This window comes from Paramisgurnus dabryanus, chromosome 4, assembly GCF_030506205.2.
Source record: "Paramisgurnus dabryanus chromosome 4, PD_genome_1.1, whole genome shotgun sequence".
In the NCBI taxonomy this organism is placed as follows: Eukaryota; Metazoa; Chordata; class Actinopteri; order Cypriniformes; family Cobitidae; genus Paramisgurnus; species Paramisgurnus dabryanus.
Genome location: NC_133340.1, coordinates 909,503 through 935,449, shown reverse-complemented (window position 1 = coordinate 935,449; position 25,947 = coordinate 909,503). Strand labels below are relative to the sequence as shown.

General features: G+C 39.0%; 1 protein-coding gene across 11 annotated transcripts in view; it reads left to right on the top strand.

The window, feature by feature from the left end:
- atf7ip (activating transcription factor 7 interacting protein) overlaps positions 1-12,252 on the top strand; it is a 39,496-nt gene extending 27,244 nt beyond the window's left edge. For 5 of the 11 annotated variants that reach the window (XM_065295481.2, XM_065295482.2, XM_065295484.2 and 2 more), the window contains exons 4-10: positions 64-445; positions 1,416-1,588; positions 1,776-1,922; positions 2,051-2,125; positions 2,292-2,359; positions 5,147-5,289; positions 5,433-8,037. In XM_065295481.2, coding sequence (XP_065151553.1) covers positions 64-445; positions 1,416-1,588; positions 1,776-1,922; positions 2,051-2,125; positions 2,292-2,359; positions 5,147-5,289; positions 5,433-7,108 — 2,664 coding nt within the window. In that variant the 3' untranslated portion in view covers positions 7,109-8,037. Of the gene's footprint in view, positions 1-63; positions 446-1,415; positions 1,589-1,775; positions 1,923-2,050; positions 2,126-2,291; positions 2,360-5,146; positions 5,290-5,432; positions 8,040-8,119; positions 8,176-8,279; positions 8,958-9,773; positions 9,809-9,926; positions 9,985-10,157; positions 10,233-11,151; positions 11,181-11,289 lie in introns of those variants that run through there. The other 6 variants (XM_065295492.2, XM_065295491.2, XM_065295490.2 and 3 more) reach the window with 6 other exon arrangements.
- The last annotated feature ends 13,695 nt before the right edge of the window (positions 12,253-25,947 follow it).

Sequence of the window (25,947 nt, the reverse complement as noted above, 5' to 3'; positions counted from 1 at the left end):
GGAGAAATGTTGCGATAACATGTAAACTAACCGAATCATGCAATCTCTCATTGTTTTGTTTAGGCTGATAAATCCGAGCATTCCAGTTCTTCAACAACACCGATTAAAAAGGGAGACCCCAAAAAATCAGTTACGGAGAAAATGAGTGGTGAGGAGATGGCTGCTATGGATGTGGATGACGCTCTTGTGACCACAGCCTCTTTTGGTGACGGTTCAGAAGAGAAAAAGGACACAAGCAATAAAAGTTTCAACTCTTCTCTCTCTGCCTCTCCTTCTTCTGGGATAGACTGCGATCCAGAAGTCAAAGAGGGATTTCTGTGCCTAAGCGAAGAGGACGACGTCCAGGCAGAGAAAGATGAAAAGAACGACCAAAATGAGGAGAAGATGAATGTTGATGCGGTGAAAGAGGAACCAAAAGATAAGAAGGGGACTTCTGAAAAGACAGGTGAGAACATAAAAAACAAACCTGGGTGAACAGTTCGTCAACAGCCTGCTTCAAATGCTGTTTACACAACTAGTGGTGTTCTGTTTTATTGGTCCTGACACTTATGAATGACATCAAAGTATTTTTTTATTTGTACATCTTGGATTCCAACGTGCTTGGGATTCGTTTTCCCTCCAACTGTAAAGGCTGTGACATATCAGTCATCTAGCGGCCTTTACATGATGTGAATTTTAGGGTCAGAGCTTGAATTTTGGAAGGTCTCGAAATACAGTTACGGGTTTTTTTCACCGATATGACATTTTTTCCATGGATATCAATAGAGGATTATTCAGACTGATATCTGCAGAGACCGATAGTTAGGTGATTATATTAACTTGCATTAACTAAATTCTGAAGATTACATTTTTCTGAATATAATGACCATTAATATTGAACATTAAACTAGTGATGTTTCTTTATATTATCAATACACAGAGCTCAAATTCAATGCACTTCCTGGTTTTCTTTTGATTGACAGGATATATCGACCATAACTTGGCTGTTTTTAACTAGTGTGAAAAATTGCTTCTATAGACAATACCGATTATTGGCCGATATATCCGCGCATCTCTGCTTTACAGTATGATTTGTTAAGCTTACTTATGGGACAAGTTCCCCATGAGTGAAAACCCAGCTAAAGTAATTTTTGTGATTTACTGTTTTCTACATAAAATCATCCTACATAATGTAAAGAGAGTTTTGTGTAAATTAAACCTTGATCTCTTTAATATCGACTAAGGCCATGTCAAAGATTGGAATCAATGATGCTCATAATCTCGTATTTCGAGTGAGACTTTAGCTTTGATTTCACAGACAAGGTCGCATATTTGTGAAAAGACTTCGATGTGGTCCTATGACCCATGATGTATGATGAGCACTGTTATAATTGCTGCCCTCAAGCATAAACTCTTTCACTGCCTCTGTTCAACACCAGACGACAGTCCTTCTGCTGGTACAAAGAGATCCCTGTCAGAAGAGGAAGATGACAAAGAAATCAAGAAAGAAAGAGATGGAAAGCGAGCAAGGTTGGATGGCGAGGAGCTGGAGGCTCAGCTGGAGCTAAAAATTACAGCCACCGGTGGGAGCCGACATAAACTGGAGAAGGTGCGTTAATTATTCGATTTAATCAGCATGTGTATTTAAAGGAGTATGTGTTATGGATTTTCATGTTGTTATTTATTACGCATCTGCGGTATGTTGTTGATCACCATTAACAATTATTACAACACGTCTGTGTGTGTGTGTGTGTGTGTGTATAAATTGGCATATATGTTGATTGTCTTTTGATTAGATGGTACAGCAGTTAGTAGAGGAACGATTACGGGTGCTGCAGTTGACTGTATTTGACCGTAGCATAAAAGAGCTGAAAGAGAGAGTGGAGAAGATCGACTCTGCAAGCAAGCAGCAAAATGCCCTACAGCATATAAACACACTACAGGTGAGCCTGAAAGTTTATATCTGAATAGTTACCCATTTGCTGCAAATACATAAAAATACTTTGCTTATAATCTCATTGGTGTGAAAATCGTATTGGATTAGAGAGTTAACCCTTTGAATTTATTTTAGGCTAAGATATCCCGGCTAGCAAAAAAGTTTGGTGCTGCTAACCAGGCCTCGGAGAACGCAAAGAGAACTCAAGAGGTAAGAACCATGGCTGGATGTTGTAAATGTGTGATTTAGTTATAGTTTTAGACTGTAAAAATGCACAGCATATCACCAGTTCTACCATCTGCGAATACAATGTTGGTTGCAGATAAAACATGCTTTGAATTTTAAATGTGAATTTTGTTCACTTCCATTCATACAGGTTTATTCTGCATCTGCTGTTGCTCAGGCCACCAATGCTGCCAACATGACCCAGAATGCACTGCAACGGTGAGCATCAGAAAGCATTGTTCATTTATAAACACAATGGGGCAGTTTCCCGGGCAGGGTTTAGAATGATCCAGCACTAGGCCTTTGTTATATTAGTAGTTTTATCCTACAAAAAACAATACTGTTAACTGGCAAGATGTTTTTCAATTAAGGCAGCTCAAACATGCATTTTAGTCTGGGACTAAGATAAGCCTTGTCTGGGAAACTGCTCAATATCAATGAGGTTAGAGTCGGAATCTAGGAATAGCGAAAATGTATATAAATAACTTGCATATCTAATTTAGAAATCAACATCTCCAACCTGAGCAAAATATTCTCAAAGTTTCAGTCTTACTGAGCTTATTTGTTTCAGGTACAAATTTGCTCATTATGAAGTACCATCTAGCTATTTTCCACCTATCCTGTGCCTACTAAATCCCAACTTAAAGGTGCATTGTGTAACTTTTAGAAGAATTTTTTGATAGAACTGCAATATACACCACTGATAATATAGATCTATATTATAAAGACCTTACAAAATAAACTATTGTTTTTATTACCTCAGAATTTTTATCTACATACACCGCGGGTCCCCTTACATGGAAGTCGCCATTTCGCATCGCCAATTTTTTCAGTGGCCCTAAACAGACAAACTGTTCTATTTTTACATACGTTGCCTCATGTGATGACATGTTTGTCTTGTAGCGGCTACCGTAGCTTCACTATGTGTTTCGAATGGGAGAGGTGGTTGTAATGCACAGCCTCACCACTAGATGCTGCTAAAAATCTACACAGTGGACCTTTAATGTTGCCTTTTAACTACACTAGTTAACAATTGAAGTGGATCAAAACCTTTACTAAACGTTGTCTTAAAACCAATACCCAATACCCATTCTTATCTAAGGACAACTTAGATAAAAGTTTTTGATCCACGTCAAATGTTGACTAGTATATTTCCCCTGCCAGCGTTTAAAAAAAGTTGCCAATCAGCACCAACATTTTTTTATGATTTTCACAAAAGTTTAATGCTTCCAGAAAATTTTCATCTTTAAATATATAAACATACAATATATAAAATAAAACCACAAACCCTCTGCTTTAAAAAAAGCGTTTCATCCTATGTTCATTTGTTCTCTTTGACTCACCTCATAAATATGGGTAGGTTTCTTAAAAAAATACCACATTTAAAAAAAAATTATCAAAACATACAGTTTTTACTGGTTTTGGATCAGTGGATGCTTTAGGGTTTTATACGTTGGGTAAGAGCGCCACTTAGTGGATAATAGCGGAAATATGGATTGCCGTAAAAACTCGTCATTGGCAGGAAAGCATTTTCTCTTAATTGACGAGATAACTCGTCAGTGGCGGGGAAAGAGTTGATTCAAAACTTTTAACCGATGATCTCAAAACTGGCAGAGGAGATTTTCCAGGGGTGCATTTTTCTGGTTTATATTCGACAGCAGCTCTTAAAATCAGCTGGAAAGGTTTGCTTTTCATGGATTTTCACCACTGTGGTTACATCAATGTCTGGATGTGTCTCCGTCTTTATTGCATCATTTAGAGCAGTCATTTAATCACACTGGAGTTCCACAATATTGAATCTGCCCTTGCAGTGCCAGAAGGGATGTTGTTCTGTGGATGTCTTGACATGTCTCAACTATGGAAAAGAAGAAAAATCCATTCAATTATTGTTTCACGCGAGTCATTTTTTTTCTTACCTGCACTTGTTGCTCGTTTATCTTTCCAAATCCTTGTTTGATCCTTGTTTACTTGAAGTTCAAATATTTCTCCATCCTTTTCTCATTTATGAAGCAAACTCTCTGTAGCGTTGACTCACAACATTTCTAGAGATTTTTTGTGATAGAACTTCCATAACGAATGCTCTTTGATTCTTCTTTAAAGACCTCATCTACAGAAGTTACCAAGTGTTGTTAAGCTAAAAGTAGTTCAGTGTTTATTCATATGTGAGGATCGCGCAATCTCGCATACTTTACGCGTAGGTTGCTTCTGTATGTAGAATGTAGCACAGGAGATGCATTGCATGTGTTACAGTGCGCATGCTTGGAACATCTGTGTACATATATACGAGTCAAATTATGATTTGCAAGGCTGTTCGTTTAACCTTGAACATACACGTAATAAATCAAACTATACTCTGGGCTCTAGACCACCACTTGTCTGTCTAATGCAGGAATGGGCAACTTCGGTCCTGGAGGGCCGGTGTCCTGGATAGTTTAGCTCCAACTTGCCTCAGCACACCTGCCTAAAAGTTTCTAGTATGCCTAGTAAGACCTTAATTGGCTGCTTCAGGTGAGCTAAACTCTGCAGGACACCGGCCCTCCAGGACCGAAGTTGCCCATCCCTGGTCTAATGGGATCAAGTCTGTATCCCCACTAAGACAGAGTCTTCTGGGGTCATTATAGATCCATGTCCAACACCAGAAAACTACCAACGGATGTCTAGTTCACCTCTCTCTTGATGGATCAGCTAGATTTCTTAACTCTTTCCCCACCAAAGACGAGTTTGCGTCTTTGCATTGGCTCTCGCGCATCTCCTGAATCTAGCTTGTATTTTGCACCCGGTAGTGCCGTAACTCAAAAACAATCGACATTAACGAAATGGTCCGAGAAAATGTAATGATATCGTAGTATCATATAAAAATAATGTAGTGGCTGAACAGGCACTGGAGGTGTTGATGAACTCGGACTCCGATCACTTAAATTTTGACCATTTTGAATCTGATCGGGACGTAGTCAGTGAGGGGGATGCCTTTCCAGACACACAAACATTTAGTCGTGTTGTTGATAGACCAAAAACTTGTCGAACTGGACGAAGACGAAGTGCACAGATGGGTCAACCTGTGGATACTGATAATTCAGACGGCGATACGTCGGACACTTCGTGGGGAGATTCATGGCCAAGGTCTCATTCTCCGATCCGAGCGAATGAAGGTAAGACAAACTAAGAAAATGTCTCTTTCTTTTGCATATTTAATGCTAATATGTGTGTTTGTGTCTGTTTATTGAATGTAAGGTCACACTTTATTTTACGTTGTCACTTTACAGTATTTTCAATTATTCATAATTATTTGCAGGTGGAACACAGGAACAAGGCAGAGATCAGACATTTGAAGCAGACAATTGTGACCAATCAATAGCTTCTGTGAACCATCCAACTGAAATTGAAGTTGAAGTTGAACCTGAACCTGAACCTGAACCCATCAGTTATGATTGGCAAGAAATGACCTGGCAGCCAACAAACCTTCCTTTCCATGAGAATCCAGAGCCTCATGAGTGGCAAGAAATGAACTGGCAGCCAACAAACCTTACTTTCAATGAGAATCCCGAGCCTCATGAGTGGCAAGAAATGAACTGGCAGCCAACAAACTTTCCTTTCAATGAGAATCCTGGGCCTGTCGGTGAAGCTGCTGCTCTTATTTCAGAAGAACCTAAAGACTTTCTTGAGTTGTTCATTTCTGATTTACTGATTCAAAACATTGTCGATCAGACTAACCTGTATGCAGCTCAGTGTATTCATGCCACGGATGGCACTTCACAACATTCTAGAATTCATTCATGGAAGCCTGTCACAGTTTCAGAAATGAAAACCTTCCTGGGGCTGTTTTTTCTTACCGGTATCATTCATAAGCCTGAACTTGATATGTACTGGTGTGCAGATGAAATGTTAGCTACCCCCTACTTCAGCAAGGTCATGCCTCGCAACCGGTTTGAAATCATATGGCGATTTCTTCACTTCAATGATACTACAGGAAGGGCAGCCAATGATACTGACATGCTGTACGAAGTCAGGCCTGTCTTAGATCACCTAGTGTCCAAATTTCGTGAATTGTATCAGCCTAACACAAACATTTGCATTGATGAGGGTATGCTTCTGTGGCGTAAACGCCTAGCATTGGGAGGGAAAAATCCTGCCAAATCTGGAATGAAATCCTACAACTTGCGCGATTCTGAAACGGGGTACTGTTTTAACTTGAAGCCCTATTCTGGAGAAAGTTCTACCCTGGGAGACACTGTCGTCTCTCTTCTTGATCGCCTAGCAGGTCATGGTTACAGGTTGTTTATGGATAATTTTGACAACTTTGTACCACTGTCTGAGCGCCTACTTGATTTGAAAACCCAAGTTTGTGATACAACATTCCAAGAGAACTACATGGAAGTTGTCAATGAATGGCAGAGAGGCTACCAAGAAACATTTGCAAAGCAAAAACCAGAATGCTTTATGGATTTTAATAATGCAGTAAATGGAGTTGACGGAATGGATGAAAAGATTGGGTACTACCCTTTTGTCAGGAGGTCCCAAGAGTGGACAAAGAAATTTGTCACATATCTGTTTCAGATCAGTTTGTTCAATGCTTTTGTCATTTACAAAGCAAAAAACCCGCAAGGTAACTGTAAAACTCTCCTCTCTTTCATCAAGAGTGTTGTAAAATCGTGGACCAGCCAAGAACAGGTTGGTGGTGGGGAAGAAAGAGGGACGACCTTTTTTGTCCCTCCAACTGAGTGCACCATCACTCCTAGGGCACCATACAACCTTGACCCTAGAAATAGGGTGCATGAAATTTTTGCAGTCCATGCGCTTGTTCCAATTGTGTCCGGTTCCAACAAGAAACGAACGACGAGAAGATGCAGGGTTTGTGCACGTAAGGGTTTACGAAGGGAGAGCTCGTTTTACTGCAAAGGTTGTTGCGTCCCCTTACATTCTGGGGAGTGTTACACGGCTTATCACTCAAAGGTTGATTACAGTGTTTGAATTTGATTTATTTTGTATTTATTTTCATTTTCATGTATTTCTGATGGTTTTATTTAGGAAAGAATGTATATATTTGCTTGAAAATGCACACTTTTCGTAAAAATGCAGTTTTTTCCAAAATGTTGTTTTTCTGATGAAACCTACCAGGTCGAGTGGTGATTAAAATAATCACACAAAGATAGAATAAAATATTTTTTTGTTTAAAAGCAAACGCTTGGTTCTTTATTTTAAAATAAATGTAAGAAAATATTCTCTGAGGGCCAAATTTTTTTGCTGAAATCATTAAAAATGATAGCGGTGGCTGTGAACTTTAAAACAAAAGTTAGTGGGGAAATTGTTAATGAAGGAGTGTATGGTGTGGTCGGATCAATATGGTTGCTTGCTGCACGATACCCGCCTTAATTGCGTCATCCGCGTAAGTTGAAAATGTCAACTTAAGCGTGAAATTCGCATGTGTTGTTGCGCAAGACAATTAGCAAAGAGTTTTGACACATCTGATATGCCTTCAAATATGTTTTACTAATACTCTCAAAGTAAACAATTACATAAAATGCTGGGAATGTAAACCCAAATGGCGGCACATCTGCAATCTTGCAAAAGTGCAAACATCACTACCACCCGTTTCTAGACTAAGGCACACTAAAGCATTATTTCCAGAGGCCAGTACTTTGTTGTATGCAATTATGGGAGTGTAAAGTTTGTTTGTTTTTCTCCATTTAAAACAAAGTAAAACATTGGCTGTGTCTTAATTCGAAGGCATGTGACCTCTGTGTACCACTGTTGTAATAACTTGCTGTATATATTATACATGTATTACTATATAATTGTAAAAGTAATACATAAGCCAAGTACTTTGTCAAATTACCAGTACTGCTTTTTTATAATAAAAAATAGATCAAGTAATGTTTGTAGTGCCTAGTGTCCCTTATTTTGTAGATTTCTTACTAATAATCAGTAGTGTGTTTACTATATATTACTATTTTTAATACGTTTATAATATTTATTTTACAGTACTGTTAAAACCGCTATGGATCCCAAACTATCCGGTCCATCAGGTTCTGCTACAGGTGAGCTTTCAAAAATTGCATTGTTTACTACTTAATTTCTTTTTCTAGTTTTTTAAAAATCGTGATCTGATGCTAAGTAATTTCTTCGTTTTTACTGTCCGCAGCGATCCCAGCTCAGCCCAAACCGCTGTCCACGCCAACTACGGCAACCTCATCAGCACTGGCCTCCACTGCCCCCATTTTACAGATTATCTCCACAACAACAAGCTCTACTCCCTCATCCAACTCCTTGGCCGGCCAGTCTCAGACAGGCACTCTTTTATTAAAGACTGGTCCTAATACAGGGGTCATGACTACCAACGCCACAACATCAGGAGGCCAGTCCGTCTCTATTCAGCCACTTTTAATTCAGCTGCCTTTAACTGTGGCAAACGGGCAAAGTGGAGCACTAGTCAATACTGCTGGCGGTGTTGGTTTAATACCAGTTTCATCATTATCTACAGTTAATAGCTTGAATAAGGCGAAGACGACTACACCTACTACCACCACGTTTATTCTCCAAAAGACAACGGGTAGCATCGTTTCGTCTTCCACCACATTGTCGACACCCTCGACCCCAGGAATGTCTTTGGCGAGAGCGGTTTATCCGGGTGGCACAGGGACTGTTAGTTCACCCAGCACAGGGATATCTGTGACGTCGGCCCGTACGCCTACTCAGTGTGCTGCTGTCGTGGGAGTGTCGACGGCCGTGTCTTCTCCAGGAACCGCAGGGCCTGCAGCGACTGGTTCAGCGACTGCTGCGGCAGGTTCACCGTTGGCCTCTGCCTTGGCCTCAAAGACTGGTATGAGAGCTTCTGCTTTTTATTTTCTTATGAAAAGATTTAAGGAACAATTCAGCTTAGATATAGGTATTGTAAAAAGTGAGCAAGTAAATATTGCATCTCAGAATAAAGTGGGAGTAAATACGCACAATGTTTCTATTTTTCATTCTAAAGGGGACATATTATCAAAATGACTTTTACCATGTTTAATTGCTATCATATGGTGCCAAGTGCTTCTATCAACCCAGAAAATGAACAACCCAGTAACTTGGTTTTGGTAATCATTCTCTGTAAGCATGTGAAAAAAATAGGTAATCATATTATAATAATACCTGTCCCTTAATTCAACCACGGCACTGGCATTTAGTGCAGATAAACAGAGAAAACAGTTAACAGCACAACTAAGTAGTACACCCACACAAATCATGTAAACAAAAACTTTTATTATTCAAACGATTAGTCGCGACTAATCGTCAGGCAGCCCTTATAAAGTGGCGATTTTAACATGATATAATAAATGATCTATGTGGTATTTTGACCTAAAACTTCACATACACAGTCTGGGGACGCTGAAGACTTATTTTACATCTTAAAGTCTCATAAAATGTCCCCTTCAATGTAGCTATATGTAATATAAGAGTCATAAAATTTTTCAAATCGAGTGTTTCTTGTAGTAATTCTGTGCAACCTTTTTTGTTTTACTAAACTCTTCTGACTGTAAGCAGATAGCACTTCAAGGAAAATGTAATGTAGTATTCATGCCCTTTATCCTGCTCAATAAATAAATAAATAAATACTATAATTCTTAAATAACACCACCCCCCTCTCCTTTTTTAGCAGACAATCAGGCCGCAACCAAAACACCAACTCAGGTAAGCATGTTTTGTTGTAAACAATGAGATGAGTAAACCTGTAAATACCTCAAGCGGTTTTTTAATTAGGTTTATAGCAAAACAATTTTTTTAACCCTAGCTTGTTGCCTCTTTACAGCCTGGCCGTCCCAAAGGATCTGTGATCGATCTAACTGAGGATGACGATGATGTTCAGGGTAAAACAAACTAATGTTACATTGCATTGCGTTACATTCTCTGAACAAACTGAATTTTAATTAATTTCCAAATTAACCCAACTCAATTGGATCAATTTTATACTGATCTTTTTCACTATCCCACATCATAATTGTTTATTTCCTTTTTTTCACTATTTGCGGATGCTGTGCAGTAACAGGAGTGCAGAAAGCCACAGTTTCCCCCATGACACAGCGTGCACCTTTGGTCAGCTCGACTCCTAATGCTGGTGAGTTTCATCCCGTTTAGTTGTTTTTCTGATATTGGAATGTACCGATATATCGCCCTATAATCCAGTGGTTTTCAATCTTGTCCTAGGGGACCCACAGCTCTGCATATTTTGTATGTCTCCCTTAACTGACACACCCAGTTCTGTTCATGGATCTCTCCCTTAATGAGCTGATGATCTGAATCAGGTGTGTTAGATAAGGGAGACATGCAAAACGTGCAGGACAGTGGGTCCCCTAGGACAAGATTGAAAAACACTGCTATAATCGATATCTGCAGTTAAAAGCTAAGTAGAACAGCCAATGATCGGAGCAGATTATATCCTAGCAAACAAAAGGGGAGGAAAAAGGCAACAGAACTAATGCTATGTGGTTATTTTTAAATTGTGTGACCGTGACAACAGATTTGCAGTTTGTACGCTCTGCACTAATGGGTTTTCACACAAAATGATTTGAAATGGGTAAAAAACTATCGGTATCGGTAGATGTAATTCTGAGCAATTAAATTTTGTATCGGCATGGAAATGTTGTATCAGTGAATCCCTAGTAGATATATTAGAGAGAGAGAAGCACCGATATATCGGCCAATAATCGGTGACTGTCAATAAAAGCTATTTTTTACATTATCGGCTGATGGTTTTAAAACAGCCAGTAGGAATGACCGATATATCTTGTCAATTCAAAGAGAAGGGGAAAATGCAATGAATTTGAGCTCTGTGTATAAAAATTATATAGAAATCAGAATTTAGTTCATGTAAATTAATATAACCACAAACTATCGGTATCAGCAAAGATGAATAATCGGCATCAGTGGAAAAATATAATATCGGTGCATTTCTAATCAAAGTAGAATATTTTTGGTCCTGCTTTGTTGTTTCTTAATATAGTAATGTCTTGTATGTGCCTCTTTCTTTGTTTTAGGAGTTCGTACAGCACAGCGCTCCTCTGTGGTGAGTCAGAATAAAAAAATTGCTTTATTACTTAAAAGGCAGTTGTTGTAGTTCTCTTGTATCCAATATGCTTCTTTTATAATTACCTTCTACCTTTTCTTTCTCCCAGGACTCCCCCTCTCTATCCCATCCAAGCTCTTCTTCCACCACCTCTCTTCCTCCATTACCATTAGCCCCATCACCACCTGCACGTCTCCCGCCAGAGGCTGCACAAACGTCCCCTCCGCAGCAGCCCCAGCTCAAATTGGCCCGTGTCCAGAGCCAAAACGGAATCGTGCTGTCCTGGTGCGTCGCCGAAACGGACCGCAACTGCGCTGCTGTGGATACTTATCACTTGTATGCCTATCATCAGGACCACCAGGGGACAGCAGCGAGCAACATCGCCTCGGCTCAGTCGCTGTGGAAGAAGATCGGGGAAGTGAAGGCGCTGCCGTTGCCTATGGCGTGCACCTTGACCCAGTTTGTGTCGGGGTCAACTTATTATTTTGCAGTGAGGGCGAAAGATGTTTACGGCCGCTTCGGGCGGTTTTGTGAACCGCAGTGCACTGATGTCATTACTCCAGCTTTATCCTAAGTTAATTCCAAATGCTGGTAGGATGATAGAAGAGGGTGTGGTATAGTCGAAAAGAAATGTTATAATGGTTTGTAATTGTTACGAAATTAACTTCAAAGACCACTGGTTTAGTCTGGCCCTTCGTGTTGTTAGAAATGATAGAAAATTCAAATAGGTCGTCTAATGCAAATGGAACTACAGATACTTATGAATGCATACAGAGACGCAACACACTATTTGTTTCAACTTTATTTTGCAATGAGAGGGGAACGTGCAGACTTGCGTTGTGCTTGAAATTGTATTTTCCTTGTGCAGATTGTACAGAGTTAAGTATTTCTTTCTTCTTCTTTTTTTTTTTAAAGTGACTTTTTTTAAATAAAACAATATTCAATACATTGCACAGATGTTCCATGGTAGAACCCGGAAGTTAGTTACATAAAACGAAAGTGTTCAAGTTTTGTAGCGTTTTTGTCTGGTACCCAGACACTCCAAAAATGACACTCAATAAAAGTATTGATATATTTAAAAAATGACTTTTATTTATTTCTTAAACCTACATTGTGAACTATTAAATAACACATCTGACCATCTGTTGAATGACTCTGCCATAAATCTACAATTACTAATAGAACTATGTACGCTGCAAAATGACTTTTTATCTTCGTATTTTTATTTTGTTTTAAGTATATGTATCGAAAAATTCTTAAATCTAGATCAGCAAAATGACCTTAGAAAATAAGTCTAGTTTTTAGACCAAAAACTAATCAAATTTTTCGTTATCCAGCCGCTAGAGGCTTGCTCCAAAAAGGAGGCAATTCCCATAGACCCCCCATGTTAAAATGACCAACTTTACAGTAGAAAATATGTTTACATCCTGGTACAAAATGTGTGTTTGGTCTGTAAAGCAAATTTTTCCCTTCATGACAACTGTGAGAGGGTAAATTTTTGTTGCAACTCATCCGTATAAATTATATCAAGCCTTAAAATTCTGCATAATTAACGGCGTGGCATAATTAAGAACTCCCACTGCTGTCACTAGAGTCAAGCTAGACAGGTGTGGTTTTAACAACCAGCCACCTCAGCTTCACCCATGACCCAACTCTTAACCGAAAATGGGTAATCCGCTAGTAATGTGTGGTGACGTGCGGCCAAGATGGCGATGGCAGGCACTGCCTAATATTGGCTTCAAAAATGCTCTTCGCAAAACTATGGGTGACATTATGGACACTACTTCCATATTTTTTAGCAGTCTATGGTTTTATGTCATGAATTTTCTTTGGATTGGAAACAACAGGATGCACCCTACACAAAAGAACCACTGCTTTAATCCCAGATGCTGCATGGATCCAACATTTTTCAATAGATGTTCCAACCCTTGTCTTGTTCCAGGCACTGTACATGCAAACAGATATACAAGAAGAGTGGCAGACAACTGGGTCCATGTAGTTTGAAATTGTGAAGAGAACAGGACAAGATTGAGAGCACATAGGCACAACTTATAGCTCCACCTTGTGGTCAATCTTCACCAAATTAGATTTTCCCGTTGTGTGGACACAAGCACAAATTCCATAGCTGCCGATATGTGTTCAGCTTTAAGTGCTTTTTTTATTAAATGCCAATCTGCAAGTTGGCACATGAACCAAAGACAAAAACATGGCATGAAGGAGTGCTATATTTGACTGGATTCCTCATAGAACTGCTAAACCAGCTTCTTGTAATGCCACCGGAAGTGTTTGAGTAGCCATGTTGTTATGTTCAAACACAAATGCTTGTAAATGATCGACAGCAATACTTAAAAATAAAATGACTTTCAATTATACAGAATAAGAAATACGGAAATTGGCCAAATGGGTGCGAGTACTGTTACACACTGCCATAACTTTCTTAAAGCTATCGTCTACGATTTCAAAGATTGTTCATTATTAATAACCTCGTTTATATGCTGGTTATGGTTCTACAGTAACATCCTAACAATATAAAGAGAAAAAAGAATTTAAAAAATCCATTCAGTCTATTGGGTGTATGGTAGCAGATAAGTTGACCAATGTAAACTGTCCGGCCGGACAGCTTACATTGGTTAACTGCTCTCATCCAATCCCTGCTACATTTGAAAATCCACCTCGTGCTCGCGTCTCCACCCCATCGCACACCACCCCGCCCCTCTCCTGCCTGCGACATGAAATTTGTGTCAGTGTATGGTAGCTAGCGAAGCAGCAACATAGATTAGATAGATTAGATTCAACTTTATTGTCACTGCACATGTAGGTACAAGGCAACGAAATGCAGTTAGCATCTAACCAGAAGTGCAATAAGCAGTAAGTACAGAATAAAGGTCTATAATATGTAAGTCTCTTACTGTGGGTGATGCGGAGTCGTAACTCATCCATTTTGTTCACCAGTGACCGCACATTAGCGAGGAAAATGCTGGGTAAAGAGAGCCGGAGCGGTGTTAGCTTTAGCTTGGCTCTTAGACCTCCGCGCTTCCCCCGCCTTTGTTTACGATCTCGACGCCGCCTGCGAGCACTTCCGCCCGGCCGGGTAGAGTGCGAAGCCTCGGTTGTTCTAGCGTTCTAGAGTCGAAGATTGGTGATAAAACTGCTGGTAAAGTCCTCACCGATACCCAAAAGCTCCTGTCGGGTGTATGATGTTAAAGCAAAGCTGTTCAGTACGAACAGACCCGAGATGAGCAGGAATAATACTGCAAAATTGCAAAAACTGGAGAGACGCTCCGCCATTGACTGTTGGAGGAAGCTTCTGGGAGATTTGGGGCTGAAAACCGACGCCGACACGGCAGACTTTTGTTGAACAGGTACGCATTTATTTATACTTTGTATTGTGTGAGTCTGACAACATGCTGTCGGTCGGCATCGGAATGTTAGCCGTTTAGCATCGCGTATCACGGGTCAAAATAATTATATTTATAAAGTCATTTCTTGAAGCTCAGGAGGGGAAACGTATGCCAAACGTTGTTGTGAAAGTAAATAACGTCAATTACAATCATAATTGTAATTGTACATTCCTTCAAGGCTTTATGTGTTTACTGCTCGGTAAATCTCTGTTCTGATGTTTACTACCAGTGATCACAGCTTGAATGAGTGACTTTGTTCAGGTGGTTCCCCGGGGGGAGGGATCAGGTAGCACAGAGGGGCGGGATGAGTTTTTTAAAACTTACTAACCGTCTCAGGCTTTCTCTACCGATTTTCAACATCGTACACTACAGCTTTAACATAAAATATATTAATTTGTTACATTTATCTAGTGTTTTTTCTGAAGTACTCAAAGCGCTTTACATACATCATCTCAACCACCACCAGCATGTGCAGCATCCACCTGGATGATGTGACGGCAGCCATATTGCGCTAGAAAACCCAGCACACACTTCTTAGTGAGACAGAGTGACCTAGCCAATCAGTATACGAGGGGATGATTAATAGGCCAATGGGTAAGTTTGGCCAGGATGCCGGGGCACAACCCTACTCTTTTTTTTCTTTAACGACCACAGAGCGTCCGGACCTCGGTTTAACGTCTTATCCGAATGAATATAGTGTCCCCAACTATACTGAGGTTGAACCACACAGTGAGCACCCCCTGCTGGTCTCACTAAGACTTCTACCAGCAGCTTTGTTTACCCATTAGGACTCCCATCCATGTACTGACCACGCTCAACCCTACTTAGCTTTAGTGGGCAACCAGCCTTGGGGGTGATATGGCTGCTGGCCAGTTATTCTTATGTGTGCAAGTTTCTGTATATATCCATTTTAATATTATTATTGGAAATTAAATCAAGAATGAAATACCTTTACTTCTAATGCTACACAACACTCCTAAAATAAACTAAAACAGTATTCAGAATGTTCCATAATGTCACCGAGAACTTCAGCGTTCAAACAGATTGGCATTGGACATGTGCACAAAAATGAATGTACAACATTAATAAAATTGTACGACATTTATTTTAAATAAAACTAACTGCTGAAAAATGTTGGTGAGGTACACGTCAGGCTACGCAGAGCAACGCAAAGCCTTTGCATAGCTTACGCCGTAAAACCCACGCATGACTATAGACGGTTTCAGCAGTAACAACCAAGGGGCCAAACGTAACTTCCGGTAAACTCTGTTAAGAATAAATAACAACAAAGTTCTTTAAATAGTTTATTTATAAAACGAGCAACAAAAAAAAAACATAGATTACTTGGGAAACCAAAACATTTGTTATTTTCAGCGAGGCATTTGTTCAAGATATCAGTTTAGCCACTAGTCAGACCATTAAAAACAAAACAAAAAAACGGAAGTATAGTTCGAATCCAGACGTGTATCGCGTCAGCGCATGTACGTCCGATGAAACGGTCTATAACTTGGACTTTAGGCCAAGCCAGATATACAAAAAATTTACAAAAAAAAACCACATACAAAAACAGAATAATAAATATAAACAAGTTACGGTTAGGAAACAAAAAACAATAAATTTTTTAATACATTTTAAACTTGAATACATTTTAATAAATATAAATACTGTTTTCCCAATGGTTATTATTTTCTTCAAGGTTTCACAGTGTTTTGTGTACTTAACATGCTTGAAAACATTGTAAAGTTTTTACCAGACCACAAGGCATAAGGGAAAGTTTGAAAAATGGGTGTGGTAGGGGCTCTGCAGTGCCCCCTTTATGTATCAGATGAACTGGGTGCATAGATTGCACATAGCCTACCATTTTTGGATTTTGTGGAAAGTGCTTGTGGTGAACTTCTATGGGATTGATGTCTATGGTCAACATTATTCCAAGACACAGAAGAATGATTTTTTTATCATCATGAATGCTGTTGCCATAGCGATGGAGGAAATCAAGGAAAGGGGAACTGTCTCATATTTTCTGCTTGCATTAAGTGATTACGATCAAACCTGAGCTGTTTGGTCATAAGATCTGATAACATTTGATTTGGCTATCGTCATGGCCATAGGGTCACCAACTGGCAGCAGGAAGTGTCATTGACAGCACTACAAATTTATAATAGTCTTACCCCGTTAAACACATTTGCCGATGATACAGGGATGCCTCCGCAGTGCTTGAGCCCGTCATCGCAGCTAGCACCTATTGACGGTGTTTAGTAACAACATAAACAAACGACTTTCATGTAACAAACATAACTTCCGGTAAACTTTGGCAAAGAATAAAAAACATTTTAGAGTAGTTTATTTATCAAAATAAACAAGAAGTAGATTATCTTAGTTCAAATCATAGCAAGGCATATCAAAAACTACACTGAGCTAACATAAATGTGTAAAAGTAATGTTTACAATGTTAACTACAGATCAGCTGCCAATCCTTCCTTCACATAGCGCCGATCCATGATCGCCGTCTCCCCTTGTCTTAAGGAAACCGAATTTTTTTTATTTTTAACAATGTATTTGTTCCAGAGTTCAGTTTAGCCACTAGCCAGACCATTAAACAAACAGAGACCAGAAGTTAAGCCCTGTCCAGCCACTTAACTGTCCAGACATTGACCACACTTAGATGATGTTCACCCAGATGCTTTACTTGAAAGCAAATAGACAAATCACAGATATGACACAAAAAGTATTATAAAAATCATTCGGCAAGGAATTTCAACAAGAAATGTGGCCAAAGAAGTAGGTTGTTCCCAACTACTTTTTAACCAATGGGAAGGTTATAAAGGAAAACATACAGACAGGAAAGAGAACTCAAAGCAATCTGCCTTGAAAATAGAAAAATGCAATGTTTGTGACAAAACTGTAAGAAACTGCTGAAATTAAATGGGCTTCACTTACAGACAAGCCAAATGAAAACCAACACTAACACCAAAACAGAAGAAAACAAGGTTAAAGTGGGCTAAAGAGAAGCAATCATGGGAGTGTGGATCATTGGATGAAAATGATATTCAGAGATGATGCAGAAACTTTGCTCTATTGAAATATATCAAGATGCCTGCCTGAAGAAAACAATGAAATTCCCCATCTCGTTTATGATATGGGGTTGCATGTCAAGTAAAGGACCAGGAAAAATGGCAGTCATTACCTTAACAATCAACGCACAGATGTACATTAAAATTCGGAACAGTTTTCTTATTCCTTCACTAGATTTTGTTTGAAGGTGATGAAGTAACTTTTCAGCATGATAATACATCTTGCCAAAGAGCAAAAAAGTGTTTCTCCGTGCGAGAAACCGGTAAACGCAGTTTTCTGCATAGCTGGTACATTGATTTGCATGTAAGCACATGAAAACAGGTTTCTACAATAAGACTTTTTTTTTAAAGGGGTTGTTATGCACTTATTCTGCCTATTCTTATTCATGTAAACACACTCAATGTTAAAACATAAATCAGACAATGCCCCAGCAATTCAGTGTAATTATTGTAGTGTAGTGAAATAATTATTATTATTCCAGCAATTGTGGTTTTAAAGCAGACATATCATGCTTTTAAATCTGTCCTTTTTACATATAAATCATCTATTTGTGGTCTATGTAAAGCGAAACTGCAATGCTTGGGTCTGAATTCCTCATTATTATAGCCCCACAGGCCCCCTTTCTACCCCTTTTCTGATGTGCATCTGAGAGCAACTCGTTTTGGTACTGTCTTTTTAAATGCACGTCATACCCTGCCCCCTCTCCAGGTTGCAGAGGTGACACGGGTGACACTCGGTTAAACTCCACCCCGTTCGGCCATTTTTGTAGTTTTATAGCAGAGATACGATTATCTAGCTGCACAGAAACTTTTTATTTACTCGTTATTCACAAAATGTCAACAATGGAAGACTTGTCCATCCAGCCTTATATGTTTGCGCCAGAGTCGGAAACGGACTGAGAGGAAAATGAAGACGACGAACCTGCAGAACAACGTCTTCATATGGAGGTATCGCAATGGTGTGAGGCTGCAGCCTCCGGAGGTCGCATTTCTTGGCTGCATACGTCATCAAGACGGTCTTATTTCAGAATATTAACAATTATAAAGTTTACTATTATTCTTAGTTAATCGTAAGTTGTTGTAATATGCTCATGACTTGCAAATGTAATGCTCAGTTAACTTAAACCAGGCTTGATGCCCAAAAGCGATCTCCGCAGGCTGCAGCCTTCGGAGTGAGAAACAGCACTGCTAAACCATGACCACCGTGTACTTTACTTTTTTACTTTAAGTTATAAACTGCTTACCGAAGTGCTCTGCTCGTCGTCTCCAAAGAAAGAAGTAATTGACCCCTCAATCAGACGAAGTCTATCGGCAAATCCTTCTTTATACTGGCGGAGATTGGTGAAGTAGTTATCCTTAAAGTGCCTCGGGCACACAAAAATGACTTTACCCACAGATGTGAGTACATTTCTTACGCTCTCGTAACTTCTGCATCCTTGAGCTTGGACTACAATATCGCAGCGAGAAATATAAAATGGCGGATTGCTCGTAGTGTTGGGCTGGAAGTCGATGTCCTTATTTAGCAGTTCCGCTGCAAATACTGTGTCGTAATTGTTCAAAAAACGTAATAGATAATAGAAAAATCAGAACCGGTTGGAAAATATGACCAAAACAGAATATAAAGATATCAACAAAGCACCTGAAGAGACTAATTTCAACTTTTATGTACTTATAAACAATACAAATATACAACAAAATGCATTTAAGAGCCAAGAAAGTGGATTTAGCATGATATGTCTCCTTTAATGGCGGGGTGCATGATTTTTGAAAAACACTTTGGAAAAGGGAGTCGGGCCGACTACCAAAACACACTTATAGCCAATCAGCAGTAAGGGCATGTTTACCAACCGACATTGTTGCCTGGGTTGCGTATGTGTGGGGCGGATCTAACAAAAGAAGGTCCAGATTCTGTTGGGGTAGGGTCAGGGACGTGTTTGTTTGGGTGATTTCAAATGTCAACATTTGTTTTCAGAGATCATGCACCCCTCCTTTTACTGTCTTGAAATACAATCCTGGGTCCACTAAGTCTGAGACCAAGACAAGACCAAAGACAGTCGAGACCGAGACCAAGACCATCAAAAATGGTCCTACAACATTACTAGAAGCTGACTAAAATCAACAGAAGATAAAATTGTAATCAAATAATGTTTTATCTGTTTTTAAAACACCACGAATATTACAATTTTGAAACGTTTATGGGCCGTTTCCCGAACAGGGATTAGACTAGTCCTAGACTAAAATAAATTTAAGAGCTGTCCAAACTAAAAACAATTTGCACTGACATATCTTAAAATACATCAGTGCCCTTAGTTTTGCCTCAAAATGCACACAAGTAATGTTTTAGTAAGGCATGTTTTTTTAAAACTAGTTATATTTTCTAATTAAACTAGGTCTAGTCCTAGATAATCCCTTTCTGGGAAACCACCACATAAAGTTGGCACTATAGGAGGTCCTGAAAAATGCGGACCAATGGGATTTATCTGTGGGTGGGGCTTTGGGCTGTTCACATTATAACGATAAATATAACTACAAAAAAAATATAGTTTTATTTTAAAAAGAATAGCGGAGTTCACACCATAACTATAACAAATAAAGATACAATGAACGATATCGTTGTGATCGTTTTTTCCTGAGCGTTTTTTCCCCCATCTGATCAACGATAAACCATTGACAGCCAATCAAATCTATTTGAACTTCAAGTGCACGCGCACGTGAAATGACAGTGGAAAGAAATGCTCTTTGCTGAGGTCAAAATTACCTCAGGTGTATGCAGTTGTTGTGAAATTCACGACGCAATCATTTTTTCCTACCACGTTGACTACGCCAAAAGGTAAGATATTAGATTACACACAAACTACTAGATTCACTGTTCAGAGTTACGCGAAACGCAGCGTGTTGAGGACATCTGCTGGTTAACCGCTGTGTAAATTCAACTAGAACAGCATATTATTTACACATTCAGTGACATGTAAACAATTGCAAAAGTTTTTATTACAAAAAAAGAAAAAAGCAATATTAGTTAAAACCATTAGGCAAGTGATTTGCGCGAGTGAATTAACAAAGTTATCGTTATTGTCCGGTAATGGGCGTTAATATCGTTATCGTCATAGTTAGTTATCGTTATAATAATGTGAACGGTTTCAGCAGTAACTTAATTACGCGAATGACAAAAGGTTTGTTGCGCTTGGTGGGACGAAAATCTCATGGCTGATTTGCATAGAGGAGACTGCTGCCTTGTTCCCGCGGAATTGGAAGACTTTAAAACTGTTGACGCGTGTTGTTAATTTCCAGCTGGTTAAGGGATTTGGTTCATTAGCATCCAGTCTTAAGGTAATAAGATACATTTAGTTGTAAAAACCTGGGGTTATGAGTATTCCTAAACAATGATTTTCAAGAAGAAATTGTGTGTAATGCATATTAAATATGTATTTGCGTTTTGGAATCTGGGCTATGGTCATTGGGAACTGTTTTTGTTATGCAGATCTGGCAACCTCGTCAACAACCGTTTTTCTGACAGGACAGTTAACACAGTCAGTCTGAGGTAAGATAACTGTATGAAAGCTTATAATAAAGGCGCTTTTTTAATTGTTTAAAGGGTCTCGTGTTAATAAAGCAATGATGTTAAAAACTTGAAACGTTAAGCTGTAGTACTCTTAATGCAGAATTTACCTGCTTGTATTGCCTATATTGGCCGCATGGGGGCAGTGAAAGATTATATTTGTAAAACAGTACAGTCCACAGAAAATAGTGATATACGGTAGCTAAGCATACGTTATATAATCAAAATAGTATTTTCAATTTGAAAATAGGTTTAGGTTTTATGTAAAACGAAAATTCAAAAATAGCTCCTGCAGGTTTTCAATTTTCAAGCACTTTTAAGTTGCATTATTTGACAGTTCTGCCTTGCATGTTGTGACGTCAGGAATATGTATGGGTTTGTTTCTCAAAATGACAAAAAACATTCCCGTTTTGAAGTATTGTAGGTTGTTTGGTATTAAGTATTTAGTGTGTAAACACTTTGTCCATTGCTAAATGAATGTGTGAAAGTTTGTTTAAAATGATGAAGTTTGTCTTGTTTAAATGGATAATTTTTCCAAAAATTCTGTCATTTATTTACTCTCATGTTGTTACAAACCTGTATACATTTCTTTGTTCTGATGAACACAAAGGAAGATATTTTGAGGAAATGTGTAACCAGACCTTTCATGTGCCCCATTCACTTCCATAGTAGGAAAAAAAGATTACTATGGAACTGACAGAATTTTTATTTTTGGGTGAACTATCTTTTTAACTGAATAAAATATTATTAGATAACTACATTTCAACCTTCTTGACTTTAAGTTTCCACCAATTGTCCACAACAGTATATGAAGATTCATCAACTCAGAATTTCTACCCAATAAAATATAGAGCATATCATAAGCTGTTTATTTGTTATAAAAATAGCAAAACACTAATATCTTGACTTTTTGTTGTTAAAGCCCTTTTGATGCATATTTTATTTGAGTTATTTAAAGGCCCCTTTGGAAGTGTATTACGGCCCCAGACCCCTGATTGAGAGATAGAGATGCTTGTTGGCATGTAATGTTAACTTAGATGTGTAATGTACTTGGCAGACCTGCATATGTCCTTGTTCAGCTTACTAAGATGCCAAAAATGTTATTTGTCTTTTCTTTTGATAAGCTTTCATTTTAAACTGGTGTTATTGTTATATTTTTTTTATGCAAAAGGTTCACAAAGGCACTATAGTATACACTAATAGTATAACCCCACATTCAAGATGCAATGTAATATAGTATACAGTATATATAAAATACAATTAGATAAACTTAAAGTAAAATACAATTAATATTAATATAAACTCAAGTTATGTATTTAAGTAAAAAAAGAAGGGATTTAAAGGCACGCCGTGGAACTTTTTGGCCACTAGGGGTATTTTTCATGTATAGCGCCCCTAGAGGCCACAAGCGCCGCAGCACTGTCGCAAATGAAAAGAAGACAACTCTTTAGGTCACAGTGTGCCTTCCAGCATGTCATGTGTCATATAATATAATTTCATCGGTTTTATTTTTTTCACACGCCAAAAGATTGCGTAGCTCATGTTTACAAGCCAGTTGTAGCGGTGGTCGCTTGCCGCTTGGTTAAAGTTTATATTTAAAAAAAATATTGCCTTAAAGGGGAATCGAACCTGGCTCACCCGTCTTCTAGGTCCATGTCGCCACCACAGCGCCACAATGTCACATTATATAAGTCTCTCTATAAACTCTCCAAGTAGCCTCCAGTAAAATTCACGTAAAAAAATTGTGTTCGGGCGCCAGACAGGACTTATATATGCAACAATATAACATTACTTACTAGTCCAAAAGTATGACGGACAAGTCAGCATCGATCAGAAACCCCTCCTCCTTCTTAAGTCAGCTTACTAAGATGCCAAAAATGTTATTTGTCTTTTCTTTTGATAAGCTTTCATTTTAAACTGGTGTTTCCAGCATGTCATGTGTCATATAATATAATTTCATCGGTTTTATTTTTTTCACACGCCAAAAGATTGCGTAGCTCATGTTTACAAGCCAGTTGTAACGGTGGTCGCTTGCCGCTTGGTTAAAGTTTATATTAAAAAAAAAATATTGCCTTAAAGGGGAATCGAACCTGGCTCACCCGTGTTCTAGGTCCATGACGCCACCACGGCGCCACAATGTCACGTTATATAAGTCTCTCTATAAACTCTCCAAGTAGCCTCCAGTAAAAGGCTCTCTCCAAGTAGCCTCCAGTAAAATTCACGTAAAAAAATTGTGTTCGGGCGCCAGACAGGACTTATATATGCAACAATATAACATTACTTACTAGTCCAAAAGTATGACGGACAAGTCAGCATCGATCAGAAACCCCTCCTCCTTCTTAAGTTCATGCCAGCGAGCGAACGCTGGCCCAATATAATTGATCCTCATCCTTCTTTTTATTCTGTCACTCTCGCCTTTCTCTTTCTTAGTTGCTGCTTCCGCCATGACAAAAACATCAGGAAAATAAATAGTTGCGCTCTCACTTCCGAATTTGAGGAAGTGGAGGAAGTGACGTATGCCGTAAAGCAGATTTTTGTAGTTTTTTGTTTTGTGCTCGGGTTACTACCCGAAACCCCAAGTTGAAAAGTACGAGTAAAAGCGATACAGACCCCGTCAGTAGGGCTGCACGATGTGAGGAAAAGTTGCGATGTACGATGACATTGTTTAATGTTGCGATGACGATGTGAGTTGCGATAAATATTTTATATTTTTTCATGTTTTAGGGGCCATTCACGTCGCGCCTAAAACGCGTGGAAAACGCTAGACACGTAGGTTATTGTCACATGACCTGCACGCTGCGCTTGTGTCATTCTGAAAAGTTAAAATGTTTTTGAAATACCTGGAAAAAACGAGTGCGTCGCACCGCGTGCGAGTCGCGACCGGAGCGCTTCCAGAGCGCACATACATTTGAAATAATGAACTTGAGCGCGCAATAGACCCAATATGTGAATCACCGCTTTTACAGTACCTGTGTTTGCGGCGTCATCTCTACTAAATCCAAAATAATTCCATGATATAGCTGAAGTGCTGTTCCTTTTCACCACAAGGTCTTCGTCTGACAACACATTTTCTTCACTCTTCTCTCCCTGCTCCGCTATCGTTTTTGCTAACAGGCACAGTGTCGCAACTGACACCTCACAAATCAATCTGAGCGTAGCTGACTGGGGGTTCCCCTGATTGGTCTAATAGCATGAACGCGCAAACCATGTCTTTAGGACTAAACGTTATAGGTCAAAGTTTATTTCATGCCCTTATCGTTTTCCTTTCATTCATCGCGTCAAGGCTGTCTGTTGCGATGTGTTCATCGCGTGAGTTCATATTGCGACGTTCAGCCCTACCTGTCAGGCTACGGTGGACATGTAATTCAACCTATTTAAAGTCGATGTGCCATCACAAGGGTCTTGAAAATATATTATGAAGGTTGAAAAACTACAAAGTGTCACTTTAAAGTAATCACTGGATACGTCTGAAATTGCTTCCTACATATATTAAACAGCTGTCCCTCGTGATTAAACTGGGCTTATACTACGGGTCCATTGATTGGCTGATGAATGCTCTCAGGTGTGCAATTATTTTCATGGTGAACGTAGTTCCAGGCAGCTCTCTTGACCGCATTACAGTTCTATATCACTTTGCATAGTCAACTGTAATAACGGACTAACAAAAACAACATGACAGACGGTTTTCCGAGACAATAACAGCGCTGTTTAAAGACCAACAGAGGTAGCCTCGTTCACACAATCTCTCTTTCTCTCTCTCTCGCTCGCCCTCTCTTTCTCTCTTTCTTTTTTCTTTCTCTGTGTTTCTGTTGCTCTCGCTTTCTTTCTAATAACTTCATTAATAGCTGCATTAGAATGCTATCAACGGCTCAAGCCTCCATTGCCAGCTTTAAAATTAGGTTTTGGAAAAAGCAAAAGAGCCATTGGATGAGACGCAGAAGAAATAGTCCCACTCATAATAATAGCGATTTAAGTACAAAAACTGGACAAAGGCCTTTAAGTATATCATGTGATCGATGTCTAGAGGTGTGGTAACTGTAGTATAAGCGGAATAATCGGGCAATCAAATTATTGAAAAATAATGCACACCCGAGGTGTGTGCATTATATTCCTAATTATACCACAGGTCTGTTGAATACTGTATTCTGATTGGCTGAGAAATGTTCCCGTGGGTATGCATTAATTTCTGATAACCACACACCTAACTTGTCAAATGTCTTAAAAATAGGCACCAGAGCAATGTTTGTGGTAACCGTGGTATAAGAGGAATAATTGACTCCGGTCCTTTGAATTATTTGAAAATAATGCACACCCGCGGTGTAACGGCACTCCGCGAAGGCATTGCACCTTGGGTGTGCATTTTTTTTCTCATAATTCAACGGCCTGTCGTCAATTATTCTTTACTTGTTTAACATCATTCCAGTAAACAACTAACTTGTTGTTATGATGATGTATGTCATGCGCTGCAGCAACATGGCGGATGTAGTACGTCCGAATTCATTCATACTATCCATATTCATACTATATAGTACCCGTTTTAACGGTTGATGAGTAGGTACTTCATCTAATTCAGTAAGTATTCAGAGTCACGCAGACTCTCTCAAGTAATATATCACTCAGTTAAGTTATAAATACTCATCACTGGTTCTTCTGCCTATTGAGATAATGCTGGGGGTGTAATTCCCTCTTCATAGTGTGATTTTAATTTTTGTCATTTTCTATTTAATTTTTCCTCT